The 23,054-nt window shown below is 39.7% G+C and overlaps 2 protein-coding genes and 1 pseudogene across 11 annotated transcripts in view; all 3 read right to left on the reverse strand.

Moving 5' to 3' along the window:
• SLC22A10 (solute carrier family 22 member 10) overlaps nucleotides 1–23,054 on the reverse strand; it is a 31,913-nt gene that overhangs the window by 3,715 nt on the left and 5,144 nt on the right. For 4 of the 10 annotated variants that reach the window (XM_038564203.1, XM_038564204.1, XM_038564202.1 and 1 more), the window contains 5 exons: nucleotides 7,758–7,912; nucleotides 7,490–7,658; nucleotides 6,189–6,312; nucleotides 4,597–4,712; nucleotides 849–1,063 (listed from right to left, as the gene is read on the reverse strand). In XM_038564203.1, coding sequence (XP_038420131.1) covers nucleotides 849–1,063; nucleotides 4,597–4,712; nucleotides 6,189–6,312; nucleotides 7,490–7,658; nucleotides 7,758–7,912 — 779 coding nt within the window. Of the gene's footprint in view, nucleotides 1–848; nucleotides 1,064–3,188; nucleotides 3,286–4,596; nucleotides 4,713–6,188; nucleotides 6,313–7,489; nucleotides 7,659–7,757; nucleotides 7,913–23,054 lie in introns of those variants that run through there. The other 6 variants (XR_005373657.1, XR_005373658.1, XM_038564209.1 and 3 more) reach the window with 4 other exon arrangements.
• On the reverse strand, nucleotides 1,091–3,235 carry LOC119877250 (nucleolar protein of 40 kDa-like). Its single transcript, XM_038564211.1, has one exon. It carries the CDS (start codon nucleotides 3,203–3,205, stop codon nucleotides 2,501–2,503), a length of 705 nt encoding a protein of 234 aa, XP_038420139.1. The 5' UTR covers nucleotides 3,206–3,235; the 3' UTR covers nucleotides 1,091–2,500.
• On the reverse strand, nucleotides 11,635–12,463 carry LOC102156685 (annotated as a pseudogene).

Here is a 23,054-nt window from a genome sequence, read left to right on the forward strand (position 1 = left end):
AAGGAGAAGTTTCAGATAATCGATTTTCTGCCCAATATAAAAAGAAATCAAATTGTAGTTTTATGTTGGTCAAGATTCTATTATAGGGAGTAAGCCTGCATCATTAGTGATCTTCTGAGGAGTAGAGTCCACCAATCTGTAATGCTGTAAGGTACATACATTGGGACATAGCTGAAGCATAGCGCCCACTAAGGTTCTCCTGGTCATTTCATATCCATTCTATTAACTTACAAAGTCATCTAACAGGGAATGGACTAGGGTTTTAATCTGCTCAATTCCTTGTTCTTATTGTTCACTCCTTCACTACTTGAAGAAAGGGGAAATTTTTATTTCTTGTAAGCCAGGAAGACTCCCCCAGCAAGGGCTGGTCATGGTGACCTAATATCACACTCACACATGGCTACAGAGCAATCAGGAAGTAGACTAATCTTCAAAGCTGGTAATAAAGAGCCTAACCAGAGCAAGTGACCACATTGTGTCCTCATGTTGATATATAATTGCAGAGCCTAGGCCCTTCATGCATGTTACTAAAAATGTGAAAGGCCAAAGGACAAGTGATCAATTGCTATCCTAGAGAAACTGTCAGGAATAAATGGCACCAGTTTCTAGATACTTCCAGAATGTGATGAAGAGAAATATATGTCTGAGCTGCCCCTTGTGGACCTTTGGCTCTTTTCCTAACAGCTTCTTAGCAGGATTTTCTTTAAACCCTCGTTTGGGGGCATATGTGGCTCTTAAAATTGATGTATCTCATTACTCCTAGCTTCAGACAAGTGTGACCAATACAATCCCTAAAGGATGGGGAAAAGACACCTCTTTTCTCTCCTCTTTTCACACCCTTTTCTCACCTTGGGGCACAAATGTGTTGGCCAAAATAGAAAGTCCCACCAGGAACATGAAAACTGTCTGGGTTGTTCGACGGCCCATATGATTCTGTACTAAAAGAGGAAGACATCGGACTAACGCAGTGAGAGCTCCAAAGACTACCTGGAACAGGAAAATATTGCTCCCAAAATGCTGTAGATTAATTGTGATGCCATAAAAGGGTACTATGGTTGCAAATCTGAAATGAACAAAAGGAGAAAGATGCATTCCATAAGATTCAAGGCCTACATGCTGCAATTGATGACTATATTAATCCAGACAGCTAGTGGTCAGTGTTAAAGAATAAAGGTCCAGTCTGATTTGTATAATACATATTTTAAAGTGATAATTTTAAAGTTACCATAAATAATTGCCTGGCAATTTATAAAACAATACTCCTTCTGTCATTCATTCTTTCTTTTTTTTTTTAAGATTTTATTTCTTTATTCATGAGAGGCACAGAAAGAGAGGCAGAGACATGGACAGAGGGAAAAGCAGGCTCCATGCAGGGAGCCCAATGTAGGACTTGATCCCAGGACCCCGAGATCACGCCCTGAACCAAAGGCAGAGGCTCAACTACTGAGACATCCAGGCATCCCTTCTGTCATTCTGTCATTTGAGTCCCTAAGCGGAGAGTTGATAATGACTGGGAAATATAACATGACCCAATTACCAAATCGCATGATACATAGAACGATTAAAACCTGGGGGTAAGAGATGCCTGGGTATCTCAGTGGTTTGGGCATCTGCCTTTGGGTCAGGCCATGATCCCTGAATGCCTGGATCGAGTCCCACATCAGGCTTCCTTCATGGAGCCTACTTCTCCCTCTGCCTATGTTTCTGCCTCTCTTTCTGTGTGTCTCTTAGAATAAATAAATAAAATCTTTTTTTTTTCCATTTATGCCAGGAATTTAGGCAGAGACCTGCAGTGGAACCGATTGACTCACACAGTAGTAAATACAAAGTAAAGCAATGATCTTGGCTTGAGCTATGTGGTTCAGTGGTCTGGCCGAGTGTCCCACACAAGCTCAGGTGCTGCAAACAATTGTTTTCGGGCTGTCCTTGTAGCCTGGTAGAATCACGCTGGGGGAATGGAGAAAGTGAGCACCACTTCTTACCACGTTCTCCCGTTCTCCCTCCGCCTGCCGGTCTCCCTCGGCCCCTGGGGCCCCTGGGTCGGACGCCGCAGGGATCACTCACCAATCAACCCAGGGCAGACCCGACAGGGGGCCCCGTCACTGTTCTCTCAACTACAGCCAGACTCGCCTCCACAGCAGTACCTGTGGCTGCAGCCTGGACCCCCGTGCAGGAGTCCTGTGAATCTGGCTCTGGCAGTGGCAGCTGGAGAGGGTAATAGGAACTCCTGCTGAATGAAGGAAGTTGAGTGAATGAATGGGTGAGCTGCAGGGGTCACTTGCAAAGGGACCAGGAATGATAAGTTAACTCATTCAGGAAGATGCTTTGACATCTAACTCCCAAACCTGCCTGCTGCATAAGGGCAAGCCATCTCCCGCGGGTGAAATCAGTGGGGTGAGAGGCCACATTCACACTACTGAGTCTTTCCGGGAGCCAGGGCTTCAAGGCACAAGGCTCCTGGTTCCTCCTCCTCTCACCACCCCCTCTACTCTTTCCACTCTTATTCCCTGTGCTGCTTCTTCTTCTTTGCTGCCTTGCTGTCTTTTGATGTGTGCCTTGCCCTCTTGCTTGTGTCACTCTCAGAGTCTGAGCTGTCAGACTCAGACAACTTCCTGTCTCCATGGGTTTTTTTCTTCTTTTCCTTCTTTCTTTTTCTAGAAGAATTCCTTGTGGAGTCAGGCTTCTCAAACTCTGCTGACTTTGCCTCTTCCTTCTCCTCTTCCTCATCAGGTATCAGAGAATACTTGGTCCCTCCTGGTTGCATAAAACAATCCTTTGCAAAGTGGCCTTTGCAGCCACACTTCTTGCAGGTGGTGTTCAAGACAGCCTCGAGGGTGATCTTCTGCCCAGTGTAATCCTGGAAGGACTGCAGCCGCCTCTCTTCTTGCTCAATGATAACGTTGTTGGGGTCAAGGTCTTTCCCAGTTCCTTGGTTGATGACTTTCATGGATATGGATACTTTTATCCTATCATTTTTCATCTCCCGGCCAATAAGCTTCACCCATACTTTGCCTCCATCATCCACTATCTCAGAAGGCTTATCCATACGACAGGATGACATGTGAGTTCGATGGACCAGACCTTGCTTCTGACAGCCAGGGATTTTGATGAAGGCTCCATAGTCTGTAACCATAGCAATCTCTCCTTGGAAAATAATGTAGAGAGCAGGCAAGTGCTCCATGGTCTCGGGTCTTCCTGAATTCATCCTTAATGTTCTTTGGCTCCTCCATTTCTCTTCTGCCAAAGTTAATTCAAGTGTCTCTGGGTCAGCTCCGGGTCTCCCGGCTGCAGCATTGCACAAAACGCCAAAATAAATAAGTAAAATCTCAAAAAAAAAAAAAAAAACACCTGGGGGGAAAAATTTCTTTTTTGAATGTTGTCAGTATGCTGTGAGTCCTCTTCTCCTTCAACCCCAATACTGTGAAGAACTTTCCTTTCGCTCAACTAGCGTTTAAGCTTTCAAGAGACTACCTGAGTCCCCTTTATCTTCAGGCACCATATTCTGGAGTCTGACACAGTTCTAGGGAATTTAAAGCTCATATATGATTTCCTAGGGCTAAAAGAAAAATGTCAGAATTCAAGCAAACATGCACCAGCTGTACCAGAGGAAATACAATCAGTTACCTTCTTAAGTTGGCATTTGGCATATATTGTCCTATATGCTTTTTTAAATATCTTCAAAAATTCAGAATTAAATTTAAAATCCCCCTCAGCCCTACCAAAGTAAGCACTTATATGTCTCAAGAGATAAAGTACAACACCTTTAGGGAAGTCCTAGTGCTAACACCCCAAATTGGAAACAAGTACAAGTCCAGTGATATTGAAGTACATCAAGAAATGGTAGAGTGTTCATCTCATGGAATACTGAAACATTAGGGAAGATAACCACCTACTGCTACCTATGACAAAATGGATGAATCTTACATAAATAAGCTTGAGGAAAGGGGGCTGTCACGAAACCATTTTATTATTTATATTATGTGAAAGTCAAGACTAGGCAACACTCTTCTGGGGTGATAGGGAGCAGGACAGCTGGTAAGAGTTATGCAGTGTGCAAGCAAACAGTGAGGAGGGGATGAGAGTTGAGCCACTATAATAATGGTGGTTCTCACTGTAGAGGAACTATGCGAGAACCTTCCGGGGAATTAGGATTTTCTAACTTGATCTAGGTGCTGGTTACATTTTTACACATTGAAATGTTTTTCAAGCTGTATATATTCACTACCTTTTCACATTACTGTTAGTAAGATTTTATTGCACTGTCTGATGTTAACTAACTAGAACTTAAATAAAAATTTGAAAAAAATTGGAAGAAAAAAATGAAGGAAACTAAATGCCAAAATCTGTACTGTGGTGGAACCCCAACATCAATCTCCAGGAGTGAGACTATGAAGCGATATAACACAATTACGTCCTCTTCATATGGTGCATCTTTTTATAATACTTTGCCCATCTCCCAGCACAGCAACATTCAGTATGTTTTCCTCATTTTCTATCTCCAAATCAGCACCCCCACGCCCATAACACTGTTATAACCTTTGAAATAAATAGATGTCTCCACCTTTTTAACATTGTCATGCACTGTGTGAAGCCCACCTTACAAATAGCAGGAGACAGATTCTCTTACGCAGGTCAGGGGTGCAGAACAAGTCACACACAGTAGTTTTGGTCTGTGCTGCCTCCAGCTCATCCTGCATGCTGGATCTTAAACCCTTAAACAACATACATGTATCATTTGTCAACACAGTGCCAGGCATTGTGGCAAGCACCTGCACCCAATAGGACAAAATAAATGTGCTCCCTTTCTTTCCTGCATAATTTATTATACAGGTATGTATAATAAATCACAGGTGTGAAAAGGATATGAAGCTGTAAAGAGTTAAAGGAGACTCCAGGGTATTAAACAGCAAAAAATATTTTTTTATTAGGTTCATAGGTAGAATTTATGATTTGTTAGTTGCATATTACACCCAGTGTTCATTACATCAAGTGCCCTCTTTAATGTCCATCATCCAATTATCCCATCCCCTCACCCACCTCCCTTCCAGCAACTCTCAATTTGTTTCCTAGAGATCAGCATCTCTTATGGTTTGCCTCTTTCTCAATTTTCACCTTATTTTTTTCTTTCTCTTTCCCCTATGTTCGTATGTTTTGTTTCTTAAATTTCACATGTGAATAAAATCATATGTTATTTCTCTTTCTCTGACTGACTTATTTCATTTAGCATAATACCTTCTAGTACCATCCATGTCATTACAAATGGCAAGATTTCAATAAAAACAGACGTAGATCAATGGAACAGAATACAGAACCCAGAAATGGGCCCTCATCTCTATGATAAACTAATCTTTGACAATACAGGAAATAATACCTAATGGAAAAAAGACAGTCTCTTCAACAAATGGTGTTGAGAAAATTGGACAGTCACATGCAAAAGAATGAAATTGGACCATTTTCTTACACCATACACAAAAACAAGCTCAAAATGGATGAAACACCTAAATATGAGACAAGAATCCATCAAAATCCTGGAGGAGAATGAAGGCAGAAAAACCTCTTTGATCTTGACAGCACAAGTGATATTAAGGAGGGCACTTGTGTTGAGCATTGGGTGTCATATGTAAGTGATGAGTCACTAAATTGTACTCCTGAAACCAGTATTACACTATATGTTAACTAAGTAGAATATAAATAAAAATTTGAAAAAAAGCAAAAGAAAAAATAGAAAATGAGATCATGGAGAGGTGCAGGTCATCCACAAGAGTTATAGGTTATAGATTCAGATCAGGAAGTGAACTAAAGGAAGAGGTAGTTGCACAGTGCTCAAAGCTCCTTCGGTGTGAGGTGGCCATGAAAGACTAGAGAATTGAGCTTACCTTCTCTGCTGCCCTTTTTTTTTTAATTTTTATTTATTTATGATAGTCAGAGAGAGAGAGAGAGAGAGGGGCAGAGACACAGGCAGAGGGAGAAGCAGGCTCCATGCACTGGGAGCCCGATGTGGGATTCGATCCTGGGTCTCCAGGATCGCGCCCTGGGCCAAAGGCAGGCGCCAAACCGCTGCGCCACCCAGGGATCCCTCTGCTGCCCTTTTTAGGAAAACAGTTTGTCTATCTCAATAAGGAGAATGTGGAGTCAGCTTATGTCTTTCCTCCAAGTCACTAAGTAACCATCTTCCGTTTCCTGCTCACCTCCATGGTCAGGATGTCTCCAGCATTCTTCATTCCATTTATATGTGCAACTTTTCTAAGTGCCTTTAAGCCCTCCTCTGGTTTATTGTTGATAATCAGCCACCGAGCAGGTTCCACCAGCCACCTGATGGAAGAACAGCATACAAGTACAGTCAACTCTCTCTTATTTATTTGTCATATGATTATTGACTACAGACGCTTTTAGCCTTCCATCTAATATCCACCACTTACTGGGTTAGGAACAGAAACTCAAGGTTTATTTCAGAAATACTAGGAAAATATGAGAAAGACCAAATACATTGAAGTGCATCTTCATGGTCAGGAACACACAGACTTCGGAGTTAACTTCTTCTCTGCCTACTCAGCAACTTCTCAAAGAAGCTTGTGAAGCTTAAGCTTGAGAGTTCCTTATGCATAATTAAGAAGTCTTTAAAAAAAAAAAAAGAAGTCCCCAAATTATGTAAGCTTAAAGCCCAAAAAATATTAGAAGTACTCCTGCCACTACCAGCTATGTTGGTAACTTACTACATAAGTCAGTCACTTATTTACATCTGCCTCAGTTTTCTCTTCAATAAGATGGGAACAGTAGTACCATTTTCCTTGTAGGATTATTATAAGGATATAATGACATAATGGATGAGTCTGGCATAAATTATACTCTCCTCTCTCTGAACTCATCTCATTGTATTAAATCTATAGTTGTGTCTCTATGATGAGCTAAATTTGACTCTCCTTTAGACGGTTTTAAGTACAGGGATGAAGCTATCCATAAATGCTTGTTAAAAATATTTAAGGGAAAGGGAGTGCTGAATACATGATGTCAATCATTCAATCTGCATACCAATTTTTAGTATTGAATAAACCATGCTGCTCTTTTATGAATAAATTTGCTGACTCTTCCTTTTATCCTACTTCACCTACAAAAATGAAAATCTGAAAATTTTTACCAAACCTGATTCATTCCAAAGCCAAAAAAGAATTAAAAGTATTTCTTTTTTAGATATTTGCGTCTATATTTTGTATAAAAGAAAATAGTATTTGAATAACTTTGACTGCTCTGCTGGTTAAGACTTAAAACAAAACAAAACAAAACAAACAAAAACCCCCAGAACTTCCAGAAAGGTCATTACTAATTCCTGTTCTGCTTATCAAACTGCACAGACTGAATAGATGCGAAGCATGGGTTTTAGATTCAGACAATAAGAAAGGGTCCAGGAAATAAGAAAATCAATATATTCCAATTCAATCTTCATTTTCACCCCAGGTTCCCATAAAGGCAAGAGGAGAAAGAAGGCTCATACCTTGAGGAGAAAAAGATGACAAGGAAAGGTACAGAGACCACCAGCTGCAGAGTGCGCCACCCTCGAAAGAGAAATGCCAGTCCTCCCAGGATCATCTGTCCCAAACTTAAGGCACAGCTCATCAGGGTGATTGCCATGACTTTAGACGAGGGCCTTATCCACTCTATAACTGAAAGAAAACCCAACTGGGATATTAATGTCAGATAAAGGTGAAATTTCAAGGTCAAATTCAAGCTTGGAAAATGGAGAAGATCAAAATCTGACTTACTGAGCAGAGGGCCATTTATCAGGATGATTACGGAAGCACAACCTGATAAGAAGCATAGTAAGCAGTATATGAGGAAGGTGGGGGCAAAAGCTGCGCTGGTCCCAAAGATGGTAAGCTGCAGTAAACACCACCTGAGAATCAACTTTCTCCCAAACCTAAAAAAACAGAGTCAGATTAGATTATGAAAGCAATAAGAATTTGGGGGCGGGGGGGGGGGACAAAAACTTAAGAAAACCAAAAGCATACTCCGAAATTTAAAGAATATTTTAACAAGTGATTCTTTGTACCTAAAAGTTTGACAAATCAAGAACTAAAAACAACAGAAATCTCGAAAGCAATATCTGTATCTATAATGTAGACAAACAGTAACAAAACTCTATCATCCAATCACCAGTAGGCCTCTGACACCAAGTGATACCATATAAAAGAGAACAAAATATTGGAAATTGTAATATACTATGAGCATCCATTGTACTACCATATATAGTAGAGAGGCTGTAGAGTGTCTAGAATGCAGGAGAGCTATGTCCTTGGGTCTCTAGGACCTTACAGGCTAAGGTTAGACTGATGCAGGACTGATTGTTACATCAGTAAAACAATCAAAGTTGCTTAAGGGTTGTGTAATAATGTCTCTCTGTTGAATGTGGGTTTATAGGCTTCATGCAATGTGCTTTATGTAGAACAGAATGTAAGAGTGCCACAACCCAAACAGAGAAAATAATGGAAATTTCTCAGAGAAAATAATTACATAAGATGAAGAACGAAGGGAGAAAGAAGGTGAAAAACAAATAAGGAAACGGAAATTCTATGGACTATTGGACTTTAAGAATGTTTGGGGAAATATTCAAATAATTCCCCCCAAAAGATAAAAGGTGTGAAACATAGAAACAAAAGCAACAAATGATCCCAAGTCATGATCATTATCATCACCCAAGAAACAAGATAGAAAACAAAACAAAACAAAAAAAAAAAAAAATGGGAGACTAAAACAAAACCAGAGCAATAATTATAGTTAATCAAATTAATTTCTAATGGTCCAAACACTACCAAATAATAGACATAACCAGAATACATTTAAAAAAGGAACTATAGGGACACCTGGGTGGCTCAGTGGTTGAGCATCTGCATTCAGTTCAGGGTGTGATCCCGGAGTTCTGGGATCAAGACCTACATTTGGATCCCTACAGGAAACCTGCTTCTCCCTCTGCCTATGTCTCTGCCTCTCTCTTTCTGTCTGTCATGAATAAATAAATGAATGAATGAATAAATAAATAAATAAATAAATAAATAAATAAATAAATAAATATTTTTTTTAAAAAAGGAACTATATACTGTCAAGAATCATACTTAAAATAGTATAGATTGAGAGTAAAGTGACGGAAAAAAATACACAATTCATATCGCAATAAGAACAGGGCAGCCTGGGTGGCTCAGTGGTTTAGCGCCGCCTTCAGCCCAGGGTGTGATCCTGGAGACCTTGGATCGAGTCCCACATCGGGCTCCCTGCATGGAGCCTGCTTCTCCCTCTGTCTGTGTCTCTGCCTCTCTCTCTCTCTCTGTGTCTCTCATGAATAAATAAATAAAATCTTTTTTTTTTTTTAAAGAACAACACTGGAGCCTTTTTTTTTTTAAGATTTATTTATTTGGTGAGGGGGGATGGGTGGTGCAGCAGACTAGATGGGGGAGGGGCAAAAGGAGAGAGAATCTCAAGTGGACTGACTCCCTGCTGAACACAGAGCCGCTTGCGGGGCTCCACCCCGGGACCCTGAGATCATGGCCTAAGCTGAAATCAAGAGTCAGATGCTTAATTGACTGAGCCACCCAGGAACCCCAGCAATTATCTTTTTGTGTCATTCATTTAGCATAGTGTCCTCAATGTTCATATCATAGCATGTGTCAGAATCTCCTTCCTTTGTAAGACTAAATAATATTCCATTGTATGTACACACCACATTTTGCTTCTCCATTCATCCACTGCTGGACACTTGGGTTGTTTCCATCTTTTGAGTATTGTGAACAATGCTGCTGTGAACATGGATCTAGAAAGATCTCTTCAAGACCCTGCTTTCAATTATTTTGGATACATGCTGGGCACCATTTTTAAGAGTCATATTGACAGCTAGGCCATGCTCAGAAGAAGATTCGCATTTTGGACCTTTCAGCCCAGCAATTGGAGGACTTGGGAGCATCTAGTTGGAGAAGCGTGGACAGGAGGCACAGCAGCTATCTGCAGTACTGGAAAGTCTGACGCAGGTAGAAGCCAACTTGAAATGCTGCAAGCGGCAGACAAGGCTCAGTGGGTAGAGGTTACCAGGAAGTTGATTTTGACTCAGCAGGAAGACAAGCTTTGTTTTCATAAGAGCTATTTCTTAATGTCATAGGCTGCCTTGGGGATCATGAGTCCCTGCCAATGAAGGTAATCAAACAGAGCCTGCTGGGACCATGGGACAGGGGCAGGAGACAGGGAGATTCCTCATCCTGGGTGGGAGGCTGAAAAAGGTGATTTCCTAGGAGCCTCATCTCTATGAGGCCATGTCAGGATTAATGAGTAGGATGGCAATTCAGGTCTACACTACAGAGAGAATCTAGGAGTCAAAAAAAAAAAAAAGAATCTAGGAGTCAGTTTTCGACAAATGTGATGTTGATGGCACTGATTGAGGATTAGCAGAGCCTGGTGTGCGGGAGTGAGAATGGCATGGATCCATCTGCTTTCTGAACTGACTTCTCCAGTATCAATCCCACACATATTTACCAAATGGTTATGGCAAATCAGTCAAGCCTAAATGTCACAGAGTTGATCATCATGCCCCTGGCTCCTTATTATCCTGTCCCTTGCTGTTCTGATGAGTTCAGAGGACCAGCAGTGTTGGCATCACTGGGGAGCTTGATAGAAATTTGGATTCTCAGCTTGCCCCAGACCTTGTGAATCAGAATCTGCAATTTCACAGGATTCCCAGGCAATTCATATACACGATAAGGTTTAATCTATATCTAATAGAGAAACAGTCTGAGGTTAGGCAGAAGCTATCACATATTCTTTCCAGGAATGGTTGCAATACTGTATCACTGAGGAGAAGTGTTGGTTAGTTAAATCTACATTTTGGTTGTCCCATTACCAGCTCAGTGTCATAATGGGAATTCTTCACAGTTATTTATCCAAGTATATGTATATATACTGGCATATACTTTTTAAAAAAAGATTTAATTACATATTTGAAAGAGAGAGAAAGTAAGCACAAGCTGGGGGAATGAGGGGGCGAGGGAGAAGCAGACTCCCCACTGACTGGGGAGCCCAACGTGGGGCTCAATCGCAGGACCCCTGGATCTTGACCTGGGCCCAAGGCAGACTGACTAAGCCTCCTGGGCACCTCTATACTGGCATATTCTTAAAAAAAAATCAGGAGGCTTTTAGGTAAAATATGTATGTAAATAAATATCACAACCAAGGAAAATAGAACTAAAAGAAGAAGACCAAGATGAGGGAGGAAAAATAATAAATGGAGACAAGTAGGTTGAGCATAACTACTTCAACTGAGTTGAGAGTTAGATGCTGACCTCACTGACAGCCAAGCTGACCAAGAAAACACAGTCAGCTACAAGATTAACTTTGCTCCTGCAGAGCCTACAAGCTAGTCCCCCAGGTAAAGCAAAGCTTTTCCCAGCGTTTTGTTATAAAAAATATCCACATATGCATGGGTATATTGTTACAGATATTTGGAGGCCTGGGGCCTTATATATATGGAATGCTGAAAAATACAACTATTTTCTTTTTTTTTAATTCAGACTTTTAATTATGTACATAAATAGCAACATGAGAACCAGGAGTTCTAATGCTGGACATTATCTCTAGGTGAAAGGATTTCCGATTAGTTCACTGGTAGTATGGCATCACCCAAGATAACAAAGAAGCCTGGTATAGTTTTTCCTGAAGAAGAAAGCCAATTTACTACATTCAGTACTGACTTCTCTGCCATTTTTCTGTAGATAATGCGTGGAGTTTCCAATGTTTACCTATAACTGATTAAAATGGGCAGAGCATGGAGCATTCTACTTATTTCCAGGTGAATTCTTCACATTTCCTGGCTTTTGAAAGTTCTCCTTCCACAAATCTTCTACGACTATGTATCCTTGTAAACCCCAGTCATGTAATTTCTCCCCACTGACCTGGACAAATACAATGGCTTGTTGTGGATAATAAAGAGAGGCAGCTAGTCCCATGAACCCAGGTGGATACACCAGCTTCTTTATTTTTGACCCTCTAGCCAAAAGAAGTCAAACAATGCCAGCAAAACCAGTAACACCAAGTCTTGGAAAAAACCCAGGAGGTGCATTTTGGAGATATTCATAGCTGTCTAACCCCCATTGAACCAAGCTCTGCATCTTGGGCTTTGTTTGTGAGTACATTTCCTGACACCAACTTGTATATGGCTCCCAATAATGTCGGAGATGTGAAATGCTTTCTTCAAGCTGGGTCCTTGGCTCCTCCACATATTTAGATTGACCCTCAGGAACCGAGTAGAGTGAAAGTTCATTAACCTTCACAGAAGTTTTGTGAGGTGAGTCCCTTTTAGGTGACGCATAGACTTTAAAGGTGAGCAGACTCAGGCTGGCTGGCCCCACAGACCTCCGAATTACCTTGAACATGTTGCTGACAGAGGTGGCTCCAGCGGGGTCACCCTGGCCAGGCCCCTCCCACTACCTACAACTATTTTCTGAGAACGATATATGCTGGAAATTGAGGGCATGACACCAAAGCGCTGCTCAGGGAAAGCAGGGAGGGTGACAGAACATGAGAGACTCCCAACTCTGGGAAATGAACAAGGGGTAGTGGAAGGGAAGGTGGGGGGGGGTTGGGGTGACTGGATGATGGGCACTGAGGGGGGCACTTGACCGGATGAGCACTGGGTGATATGCTATATGTTGGCAAATCGAACTCCAATGAAAAATATACCAAAAAAAAAAAAAAAAAGGAAGATTAGTTAGCTCAGAAAAGCTGTGCTAAAAAGGCCCATCTTGGGTTGATCGTTGGACAGGGTAATTTGTGTGTTTTTCGAATATAAACGGTTAAATTGTTAAGAATTCATCCGTAATCATTTCTTACACATGAGAATGTACTCAGTGACTTGATAAATAGTTGCTAAGCAGTTATTTTTTTATTTTATTTTATTTTATTTTTTTAATTTTTATTTATTTATGATAGTCACAGAGAGAGAGAGGGAGAGGCAGAGACATAGGCAGAGGGAGAAGCAGGCTCCATGCACCGGGAGCCCGATGTGGGATTCGATCCCGGGTCTCCAGGATCGCGCCCTGGGCCAAAGGCAGGCGCCAAACCGCTGCGCCACCCAGGGATCCCAGCAGTTATTTTTTTAAAAAGCAAGACCAAACCCACTGTACTAGTTAGGAATCATGTTTGTTTGGGTTTTTGTTTGTTTGTTTGTTTGTTTTCTTTTTTTAGGAATCATGTTTGGATTAAGCAAACTTTCAGAAAGATGTATTCTTTCTGAATACAGGAAAGATCCCCACCCCCACCCCACTCTGCTTTCCCTGGAGTCTTTATATTAATATCAAGTAGAATAAATTTCAAAATAGAATACTTTTCCAGGAATAATGCTTAAAATGTCAAATGTATATAAACTCAACAAAATTACAAAAACACATGAAACAAAATTGACAAAATTAGATATATAATTCACAATAATAGTTGGAGACAGTTTTGAATATATTTACTGTGATAAGATATATATAATATAATACAAAATTTGCTATTTTAATCACTTGTAAATGTACAATTCATCTTAGTTAATTATATTCATCATGTTTCACGATCATCACTACTATTTCCAAAACATTTTAATCTACCCCAGACAAAAACTCTGTAACTCTGTAAGCAATAACTCCTCATTCTACCCTTCACTCTTATCCTTCTAATAATCTCTAATCTACCTTCTGTCTCCATTTATTTGCCAGATCTAGATATTTCATAGAAGGCAATGCATACATTGGTCCTTCTGTACCTGTCTTATTTCATTTAGCATAATTGTTTTGAGGTTTATTCGTGTTGTACCATGTGCCATTATTTCCTCTGGATGAATATTCCATTGGGTATATATCCATATTTTGTTTATCCATTAATCTGTTGATGGATACTTGGATTGTTTCACCTTTGGCTATTATAAGTAATGCTTTCATGAACACCAATGTACAACTACCTGTTGAAGTCCCTGTTTTCCATTTTTTAAAGTATAAACCTAGGACTGGGATTGTTGGTTCATATGGCAATTCTGTTTAGATCTTTGGGGATCTGCCAAACTGTTTTCCATAGTGGCTGCATCACTTTCTATTCTCACCATCAATGCACAAGTGCTTCAATTTCTCCACATATCTATTCAAGTCCTTTGCTGATTTTTGATGGTTTATCATCTTGTTGTTGAGTTGTAGGAGTTCTTTATATGTTCTAGATATTAAGCCCTTGTCAGATATGTGATTTTCAAATATTTTCACCCATTTATAGGTTTTCTTTCAACGTTCTTGATACTGATAATGTTCATTGTTATGAAATCTGATCTACCTATTTTTCTTTCGTTGTTTGTGGGTTTGGGGTCCAAGAATCATTGCCAAATACAAGATCATGAAAATTTACTTCTATGCTTTCTTTTAAGAGTTTTATAAATTATGATTCATTTTGAGTTAACTTTTGTGTAGAATATCAGGTAGGGGTAAACCTCATTCTATTTTGTGTGAAAATTTAGTTGTTCAACACCATTTGCTAAAAAGCCTGTTCTTTCCTACACTGAATGGTTTTTGACACTCTTGTTCAAAAGTCAGTTGGCTATAAATGAATGAGTTTACTTCTGGACTCTCAGTTCTACTACATAGGTTTGTATTTCTATCCATATGCTGATACCATAGTAATTAGTCACTGTAGCTTGAGTAATTCTGAAACCAGAGAGCATAAGTCCTCTGAATTTATACTTCTTTTTCAACATTGTTTGACTGTTTGGAGCCCCTCACAATTTCACATGAATCTGATTCAGCTTTTCTATTTCTGAAAAAAAAATGTTGGAATTTGATAGGGATTTCACTGAAATTATAGATTGCATTAAGTACTACTGAGTTATTGATAATATTACATCTTCCTACTTCATTAACATGGGATACCTTTCCATTTATTTAGGTCTTCCCTAATCCCCCCCCCTTTTTTTTTCTTTTCTCTTTAGAGAGGGAGAGAGAGAGAGAGAAACTTAAGCAGTCTCCGCGCCCAGCATGGACCATGACATGGGGCTCAACCTCACAACCCTAAGATCCTGACCTGAGCTGAAATCAAGAGACAGACACTTTAACTGACTGAGCTACTCAGGTGCCCCAACCTATCCTCATTTTTAAAAAATTATTTTGCCCTTTGGCTGTTCAGCTTGAGTCCTTTCCATTATTCTGTCTTCCAGATCACTGATATATTCTGACCCACTAATCTACTACTGATTCCCTCGAAGTGTTTTTTATTTCAATTATTGTATTATTCAGCTCTGGCTGCTTCTTTTTTTATTTTTTCTATCTCTTTGTTGAAAGTATCACTGAGTTCTTCCACTCTTCTCTCCAATCTCTATCTTTACTATCATTACTTTAAATTATTTATCAAGCATATTACTTATTTCCATTTAATTTTGTTCTTTTTCTGAGGTTTGTTTCTTGTTTTTTCTTTTAGAGCATCTATTTCTGTCCCCCTATTTTTGCTTGACTTGTTGTGTTTGTCTTTATAGATTTGGCAGAAGAGCTACTTCTCCTCAACTTGAAGGAATAACCTTGTGTGTGGTTGTCCCCAGTGTAGATTGTCACCAGATGCCTGGTGACTTTTGCTGGCTACCTGGACCTGTGGCTGGTGTGGGCTGAGGGTCCTGGGATTTTCCACATAGCAAGCACCCTTTCAAAACAGCTAAAGCTGAAGTAGATGCAACATGGGGTTCTATGTGTTGAGGGCACCCTAGTAGGACAGCTGAAGCTGAAATGGGTACAAACCAGGGTGTCTCGAGCATGCTGTGCAGGGAGTGTCTTGACAGGGTGGCTGGAGTTGATGTGGTATGTGGGCCAGGTTATCCCATGGCTCTTCACACAGAGGGCAACCTGGCAGGAGAGCTGAAGCTTAATTGGGTGCAAACCAGGGAGTCTGAAGGTGCTCAGTGCAGGGAACGCCTGGCCAGGTGACTGGAGCTGAGAACAGTGTGGGTGGGAGTGTTCTGGGGCACTCCATACAAGAGGCACCCTGGCAGGATGGCTGAAACTGATGCAAGCATGGGCCTGGGATTCCCTGGGCACTGCATGCAGGGGGCACCCCAGCAGGGCAGCTGAATCTGAAACATACATCAGCTGACAGATTCTAGAGTGCTCTGCACCAGGGATATCCTAGCAAGCCAACTGAAGCCAAGGTGGTATGGGCCTGGAGTGTTCTGGGGCACTTTGCTCCTGTGTTCCCTTGGCACAAAGGCTGGGGTTATAGTGAGCACTAACCAGGAGCGTCCCAGTGTGCACTGCCCTGTGGCCACCTTGGTGGGATTCTTGGGGCTGATGTGGGCTATGGACCCAGGTCTCACTGAGATAGCATGTCAGTTAGTGTGCCCAGACTGTACTCTCTGCTAAGGTGGAAGGGGAAGTGTGGACAGTGGAGACCATTCTAGCAGCTCCCCTCCGCTGTGTTTGGCAAAGTTCTAGGGCTGGCTCTTTGATATGCTAGTTGTTTTCTTAAACCATGGCTTTTCAAAGAGAAAAGAAGGAAAAAATAAATGAAAGTAAGAAATAAAGGAGGGAGGGAGGGTGAAAAGAATAAAAGGAGAAAGAAAACAAAAAACAAAAACCTGCAGCTCATTTTCTTTACCCTAGCTCCATCAGCTCATTTTCTGTACCCCAACTCCACCCCAGCATGGGCCTGTGGACCCAGGGCTTTCTGAGGCAGCAAGCCAGCAAGTCAGTGATGGCATCCAGACCCTGCACTGGTCTGGGCTTTTAAGGTGGATGGGCAGCACTAAACCATGTCACTCTCCAGTCCCTCTGACCTGGAAAGTGTTCCTGGAGCTCCTCCTCCATTTAGCTGGTGAAAGTCTACTGCTGTCTCTCTCTCTCTCTTTTTTTTATGCTAGCTGCTCTTTTATTTTTTAAATTATTTTTTCAAGTTTTTCTTTAAATTCCAGTTGGTTACCATACAGCGTAATATTAGTTGCCTTTTTTTTCCTTCTGTGCTGGAGGATAGAGAAAGCTCTTCCCTGTCCTTCAGCACTATTCTTTCTGTCAGTGTGGGGCTGGAGGTTCCCTTTGTTACCATGTCTCTATCTCTCTTGTTCTCTGCTGCTTTCTCTGTCTTCTTCAGTGGCCTTCAGTTCTTCAGGAGATATTGTTCTGTATATAGGTGCACTTTGGTGTGTTCCAATGGGGTGAATTCAAGGTCTTCCTATGTCACCATCCTGGACCAGAACCCCCCCCCCAACCCTTTTATAAACTTTAGACTGTTGTTTAATGCCCTTTTGTTTCAACTTGAAGAAATCCCTTCTTGTTAGGCAATTCTAGTGGTGATGACGAATTCCCTCAGTTTTTGTCTACAAAAGTCTTTATTTCTCTCTCATTCTTTTTTTCCCAGATTTTATTTGTTTTATCTCTCATTCATTCATTCATTTATTCATTTTTAACTTTTTTAATTCCAATATATTTGTGTCAGTTATAGAGTGTTATGTTAGCTTCAGGTGTACAATAGAGTCATTCACCAATTCTATACATTAGTCAGTGCTCATCATAACAAGTGTAGTCCTTCATCCCCATCACCTATTTCATCCATCCCTGCACCCATCCCCCATTCTGGTAACCATCAGTTTGTTCTCTACCAATAAGAGTGTGATTTTTGGTTTATCTCTTTTTTTTCCCCTTTGTTCATTTGTTTTGTTTCCTAAATTCTACATTTGAGTGAAATCATATGTTATAAAGAGACAATTTTGCCAGAGAAACTCTTCTTGGTTGGCAGGTTTTTCTTTCAATATCTTGAATACATCATCCCACTCTTTTCTGGACTGTGGGGTTTCTGAGAAATCTACTAAAAGTGTTCTGGGAGCTCCTTTGTATTTGACAAATGACTTTCTTCTTGCTGTTTTACAAATTCTCTCTTTAAGTTTTGATTATTTGATTATTTGGTTCTACAGGACTTGGCATAGACCCTTTTGGGTTCTACCTATTTGGGAACTGTATGGCTTCACAAATCGAGATGTCCATTTCTCAACCAAGATTTGGGGAGTTCTCAGATATTTCTTTAAATAAGCTTTCTGCTCTTTTCTTTCTCTTTCTTTCTTTTTCTTCTTCTTTTTCTTCTTTTTCCTCTCCTTCTCCTTCTCCTTCTCCTTCTCCTTCTCCTTCTCCTTCTTCTTTCTTCTTCTTTTAGGGCACCCATAATACATACATTATCTCACTGGATTTTGTCCCATAAGTCTCATATGCTTTCTGAACTTTTTCAATTTTGTTTTCTTTCTGTTCCTCTAACTGGATAATTTCACAATACCTCTCCTGGAGTTCACTTATTTTTTGTTCTGTGTGATCAAGTCTGATGTTGAAGCTCTCTATTGAATTTTCAGTTCAGTTACTGTATTCTTCAGTTCCAGGATTTCTATTTGGTTCTTTTTTCATGTTTTTTTTTGTTTCTTTATTACACTTCTCCTTTTGTCCATGTACTGTTTTTCCTGGTTTCATTTAGTTGTCCATCTGTGCTTTTTTGTATTTCACTGAGCTTCTTTAAGATAATTATTTTGAATTCTTTCTCAAGAAGTTGATGGATCTCCATTTCTTCAAGGGCAGTTACTGGGGCTTTATTAGTTTCCTTTGGCAGTGTCATGTTTGCCTGATTCTTCATGATCTTATAGCCTTGCATTGGTGTCTCTGCATTTGAAGGAGCAGACACTTCTTGACTCTATAGACTGGTTTTGGCAGGAAAAGACCTTCTCCTCCTGAGTCTCCAGACTGATGGGACTGCCTCTGGGATCATGGTTGGGTGAGGCTGGAGCTGGGCCATGTGGCCACTGTGGGGTCCAAGGTCAGGCCCAGTTAGTGGACCTTCTACTGGTGGTATGGGCTGGTGTGGCTCCTGCAAGGTCTCTGGACTGGCAATATCCCTGAACCTTGGTGTACAGGGTCACAGGGCTGCTTCAAGGTTTACAGTAAGGCCTGGATCAGTGGGTCTATAATCAGGGTCACCAATGAGAATGGCAGTTCCTGGATCCTTTGATGAATGGGGCTTGTGGCAGGGTCACAGAAAAGTTTGGGTTGGAACTGGATCTGTAGGAGGCAGGCTCCTTTCAGGTCCACAGCCAAGACTATGATCAGTGGGCCTGCTACTAGAATGTAGGTCTGCTTTCTTAAGGCTGCCTTTCTCAAATCTGGCCTCCACCAAGCTTTTGAAACCTCTGATCTAAATCCCCAGATTCCCACAGAGGCATTTTTGTCTGTGGATGACTGCTAAATCATTGTTTCTATATGGGGATAAGGCTGCGGATCTCCTATTCTGTCCTCATGCTGACATGTTACCCATATTTTTCTCTTTAATGTAGGTATTTATAGCTATAAGTTTCCCACTGAGCATTGACTTTACTATATCCCATATGTTTTGCCATGTTGAATTTTTTAAATTAAATTTATCTCTGAGTGTTTTCTAATTCCCTTTGTGATTTCTTTGATCCATTGGTTGTCTGTAAGTGTGCTGTTTAATTTCCATGCATTTGTAAATTTTCCAGTTTTGCTTCTCCTATTGATTTCTAGTTTCACTCTATTGTAATCAGAGAAAATATTTTGTATAATTTTGATCTTTTGAAATCCATTGATTCCTTGTTTTGAGCCTTAATAATGCAGTCGGGTCTAAAAATGCCATGTACACCTGAAAAATGTGTGTCTTCTGCTGTTGTCGGGTAAAGGGTTCTGCACATGTCTGTTAACCCTGCTAGTTTATGTTCAAGTCCTCTATCTCCTTACTGTTCTTCTGCTTAGATGTTTACTCCATTATTAAAACCGAGAAACTGGAGGGTATTATGCTGAGTGAAATAAATCAATCAGAGAAGGACAATCATCATATGGTTTCACTCATACGTGGAATATAAGAAATAGTGAAAGGGACTATAAGGGAAAGGAGGGGAACTGAGCGGGAAAACTTAGAGAGGAAGACAAACCATAAGAAACTCCTAACTCCGAGAAACAAAGAGTTGCAGAAGGGGAGGTGGGTGGGGGGTTGTGGTAACTGGGTGATGGGCGTTGAGGAGGGCACTTGATGGGATGAGCACTGGGTGTTATACTATATATTGGCGAATTGAATTTAAATTTTAAAAATTTTTAATAAAATAAAAATATAGGTACACAAATATAGGGCATGGAAAGTAAAATCCTTTGGTATTTCTCTCTTTCTATGACAACTGGTATTAAAGTTATAATGCAGTTCTTGTTTTTTGTCTGTGCATTTTTTAGTACATGTTATGTATTAATTATTCTTTTTAAAAAGATGTCACAATATACATAATATTCAATCTGCTTTGTTTAATTAAAATTAGAATACACAAAAAAAAATAAAACTGAGGCATTGAAGTTTTCAACTACTACTAGAGAATTAATTTGCCCTCCAATTATGCCAATGATCGTTACATATATGGGGGGGTTCTTTGATGCATATATGGTTATAATTGTTATAGCTTGATGAACTGACCCTTGTATCAGTATATAATGTCCTTGTCTCTTGCAACAACTTTTGATTAGTCTATCTTGTCTATTATTATAACCAACCAAGTTCTCTTCTGATTACTATTTTTTAAGGAATATCTCTTTGCATCCTTTCACTCTGAATCTATATGTGTAGATCTAAAATGAGTCTCTTGTACAAAGCATATGGTTGCACCATGTTTTATTGTGTCTGGATCATGTTTTGTTTTTCCATTGTGCTAATCTGCCTTTTGTTAGGATTTTATCTATTCTTATTTAAATTAGTTTTTTATAAGGAACTACTTCCGCCATTTTGCTGGGGGTTTTGTATGTCTTACACCCTTTCCATCATTCATTTCTTCCATTGCTGCCTTCATTTACATTTGGCTGATTTTTTGTTATGAACCACTTTGAGGCTCTTCTTGTTTCCTTTTGTGTATATTGTGAGATATGCTCTTTGTGGTTACCATGGTGATGACATTTAATATTCCAAATTTAAAACAATATGGTTTGAATTGATGCCAACATCAATAGCATTCTAGATGATTTTTTGAAATGTGTAAAATATATGAGACTAAAGAAACTACACATAAGCCCTATAATCTAGTTGATAAAGTTGTTTCCCAAGGAGGATACAGGTTAACAATTTTGATGCTGATGCACATGTATACTAAAATTGAGCAAATGACTATGTGGATGGTGCTTGGTGGAACACAGGTTTTTCACTTTTGGAGAAGGAATTCACAGATAAGCAAGGGAAGGAGGCTAGAATGGACATTATAGTAATGAATTAGAATTGGAAACATCAGCATCAACTCGTGTATATTAATATACACACGGATGGTTCCATGTAGAAATATTTATACACATGTTTATATACATGGGATAGAATACACACATGCATTTCCTTGTTCTGTCAGCTAAGAGGACTTAGAAACAATGGCACTCCAGATCAAAGAGCAGACTTAGTGCCTATAAATTATTTAATTTTTTGCTTTTCTGTTATAGCATACAAAATCTGTACATAATTAATGTTTACAACTAGAATTTGGAAATAAGTATATACCTGTTAAATCATCACTACAACCTATGCCATATAGATTAACTGCCAAAGGTTTCTTTCATTATCTTATATATTACTTTTTATAAGAACACTTAACAATTGGGGCAGCCCGGTGGCTCAGCAGTTTAGCACCGCCTTTGGCCCAGGGCGTGATCCCACATCCAGGATGTGTAATTATTTACACAGGATGTGTAATTATTTACACACTCGACCCAGGATCGAGTCCCACATCCAGCTCCCTGCATGGAGCCTGCTTCTCCCTCTGCCTGTGTTTCTGCCTCTCTCTCTCTGTGTCTCTCATAAATAAATAAATAAAATATATTTTTAAAAAAAGAACTCTTAACAACAAAAACATAGATGAGAGGAAGTAAAAGGTAGAGTTTTTGTATGTGAATGAACTTAAGGTGTTATAAGTATAAAATAAACTGTTATATCTGTATTTTTGTAACCCCCAAAGTAGCCACAAACAAAAAGCTACATTAGATTCACAAAGGATAGAGAAGGGAATCAAAGTATACCACTAAGGAATATGATCAATTCACAAAGGAAGACAGCAAAAGAGGAAGAAAGGAATAAGGAATAACAAAACAGCCAGAAAATAATTAATAAGATGGAATTAGTAAGTTTTACCCATCAATAATTACTCTAAATACAAATGAATTGAATTCTCGAATTAAAAAAAAACAAGAGACAGGGGCACCTGATTGGTTCAGTCACTTAAGTGTCTGCCTTCAGCTCAGGTCATGATCCCAGGATCCTGGGATCAAGCCCCTCATATGGCTCTCTGCTCATGGGGATTCTACTTCTCCCTCTTCCTCTGCCTACTGCCCACCCCCACTTGTGCTCTCTCTTTCTGTTAAATAAATAAATAAAATCTTTAAAAAAAAGAAGATACACAGAATGTTATTATATTAATTATAAAGGGCTCATCGCCAACAAGAAATATCAATCATAAATAAACATGTACCTAACATAAGAGCACCTAAATATATTAAGCAAATACTAACAGATCTGAAGGGAGAAACAGACAAAAACACAAAACTAGTAACCTCGTTTTCAACAATTAAAAAATCGAGACTGTAGTCAATAAGGGAACACTGGACTTGAACTGTACTTTAGAAAAAAATGACTACAAAAAAAAGACTACAATAAATACACATAGAACATTCATCCAACAACAGAATACACATTTTCCTCAAGTGCACATGGAAACTCTCAAGACAGTTAGGTCAAGAAAATACCTTAGCAAATTTAAGAAGATTGAAATTATATCAAGTGTCTTTTGTAACCACAATGGAATGAAACTAGAAATAATTACAAAAAAAAAAAAGGGAAAATTCACAAATTTATGGAAATTAAACAACTGGAAAGCCAATGAGTCAAAGAAGAAATCAAGAGAAAAATAAACAAAATCTTGAAACAAATAAAAATGGTAACACAACATACCAAAACCTATTAAATAAATAAAAGCTATATATGGCAACTCCATAGCTAACATTATACTCAATAGCAAAAGGCTGAAAAATTCTCCT

The sequence above is a fragment of the Canis lupus genome, chromosome 18, assembly GCF_011100685.1.
Source record: "Canis lupus familiaris isolate Mischka breed German Shepherd chromosome 18, alternate assembly UU_Cfam_GSD_1.0, whole genome shotgun sequence".
Lineage (NCBI taxonomy): Eukaryota > Metazoa > Chordata > Mammalia > Carnivora > Canidae > Canis > Canis lupus.

What these genes read in the sequence shown, in the direction of transcription:
- LOC119877250 (XM_038564211.1), bottom strand. Translation starts at nt 3,205, where the DNA reads ATGAATTCAGGAAGACCCGAGACCATGGAGCACTTGCCTGCTCTCTAC.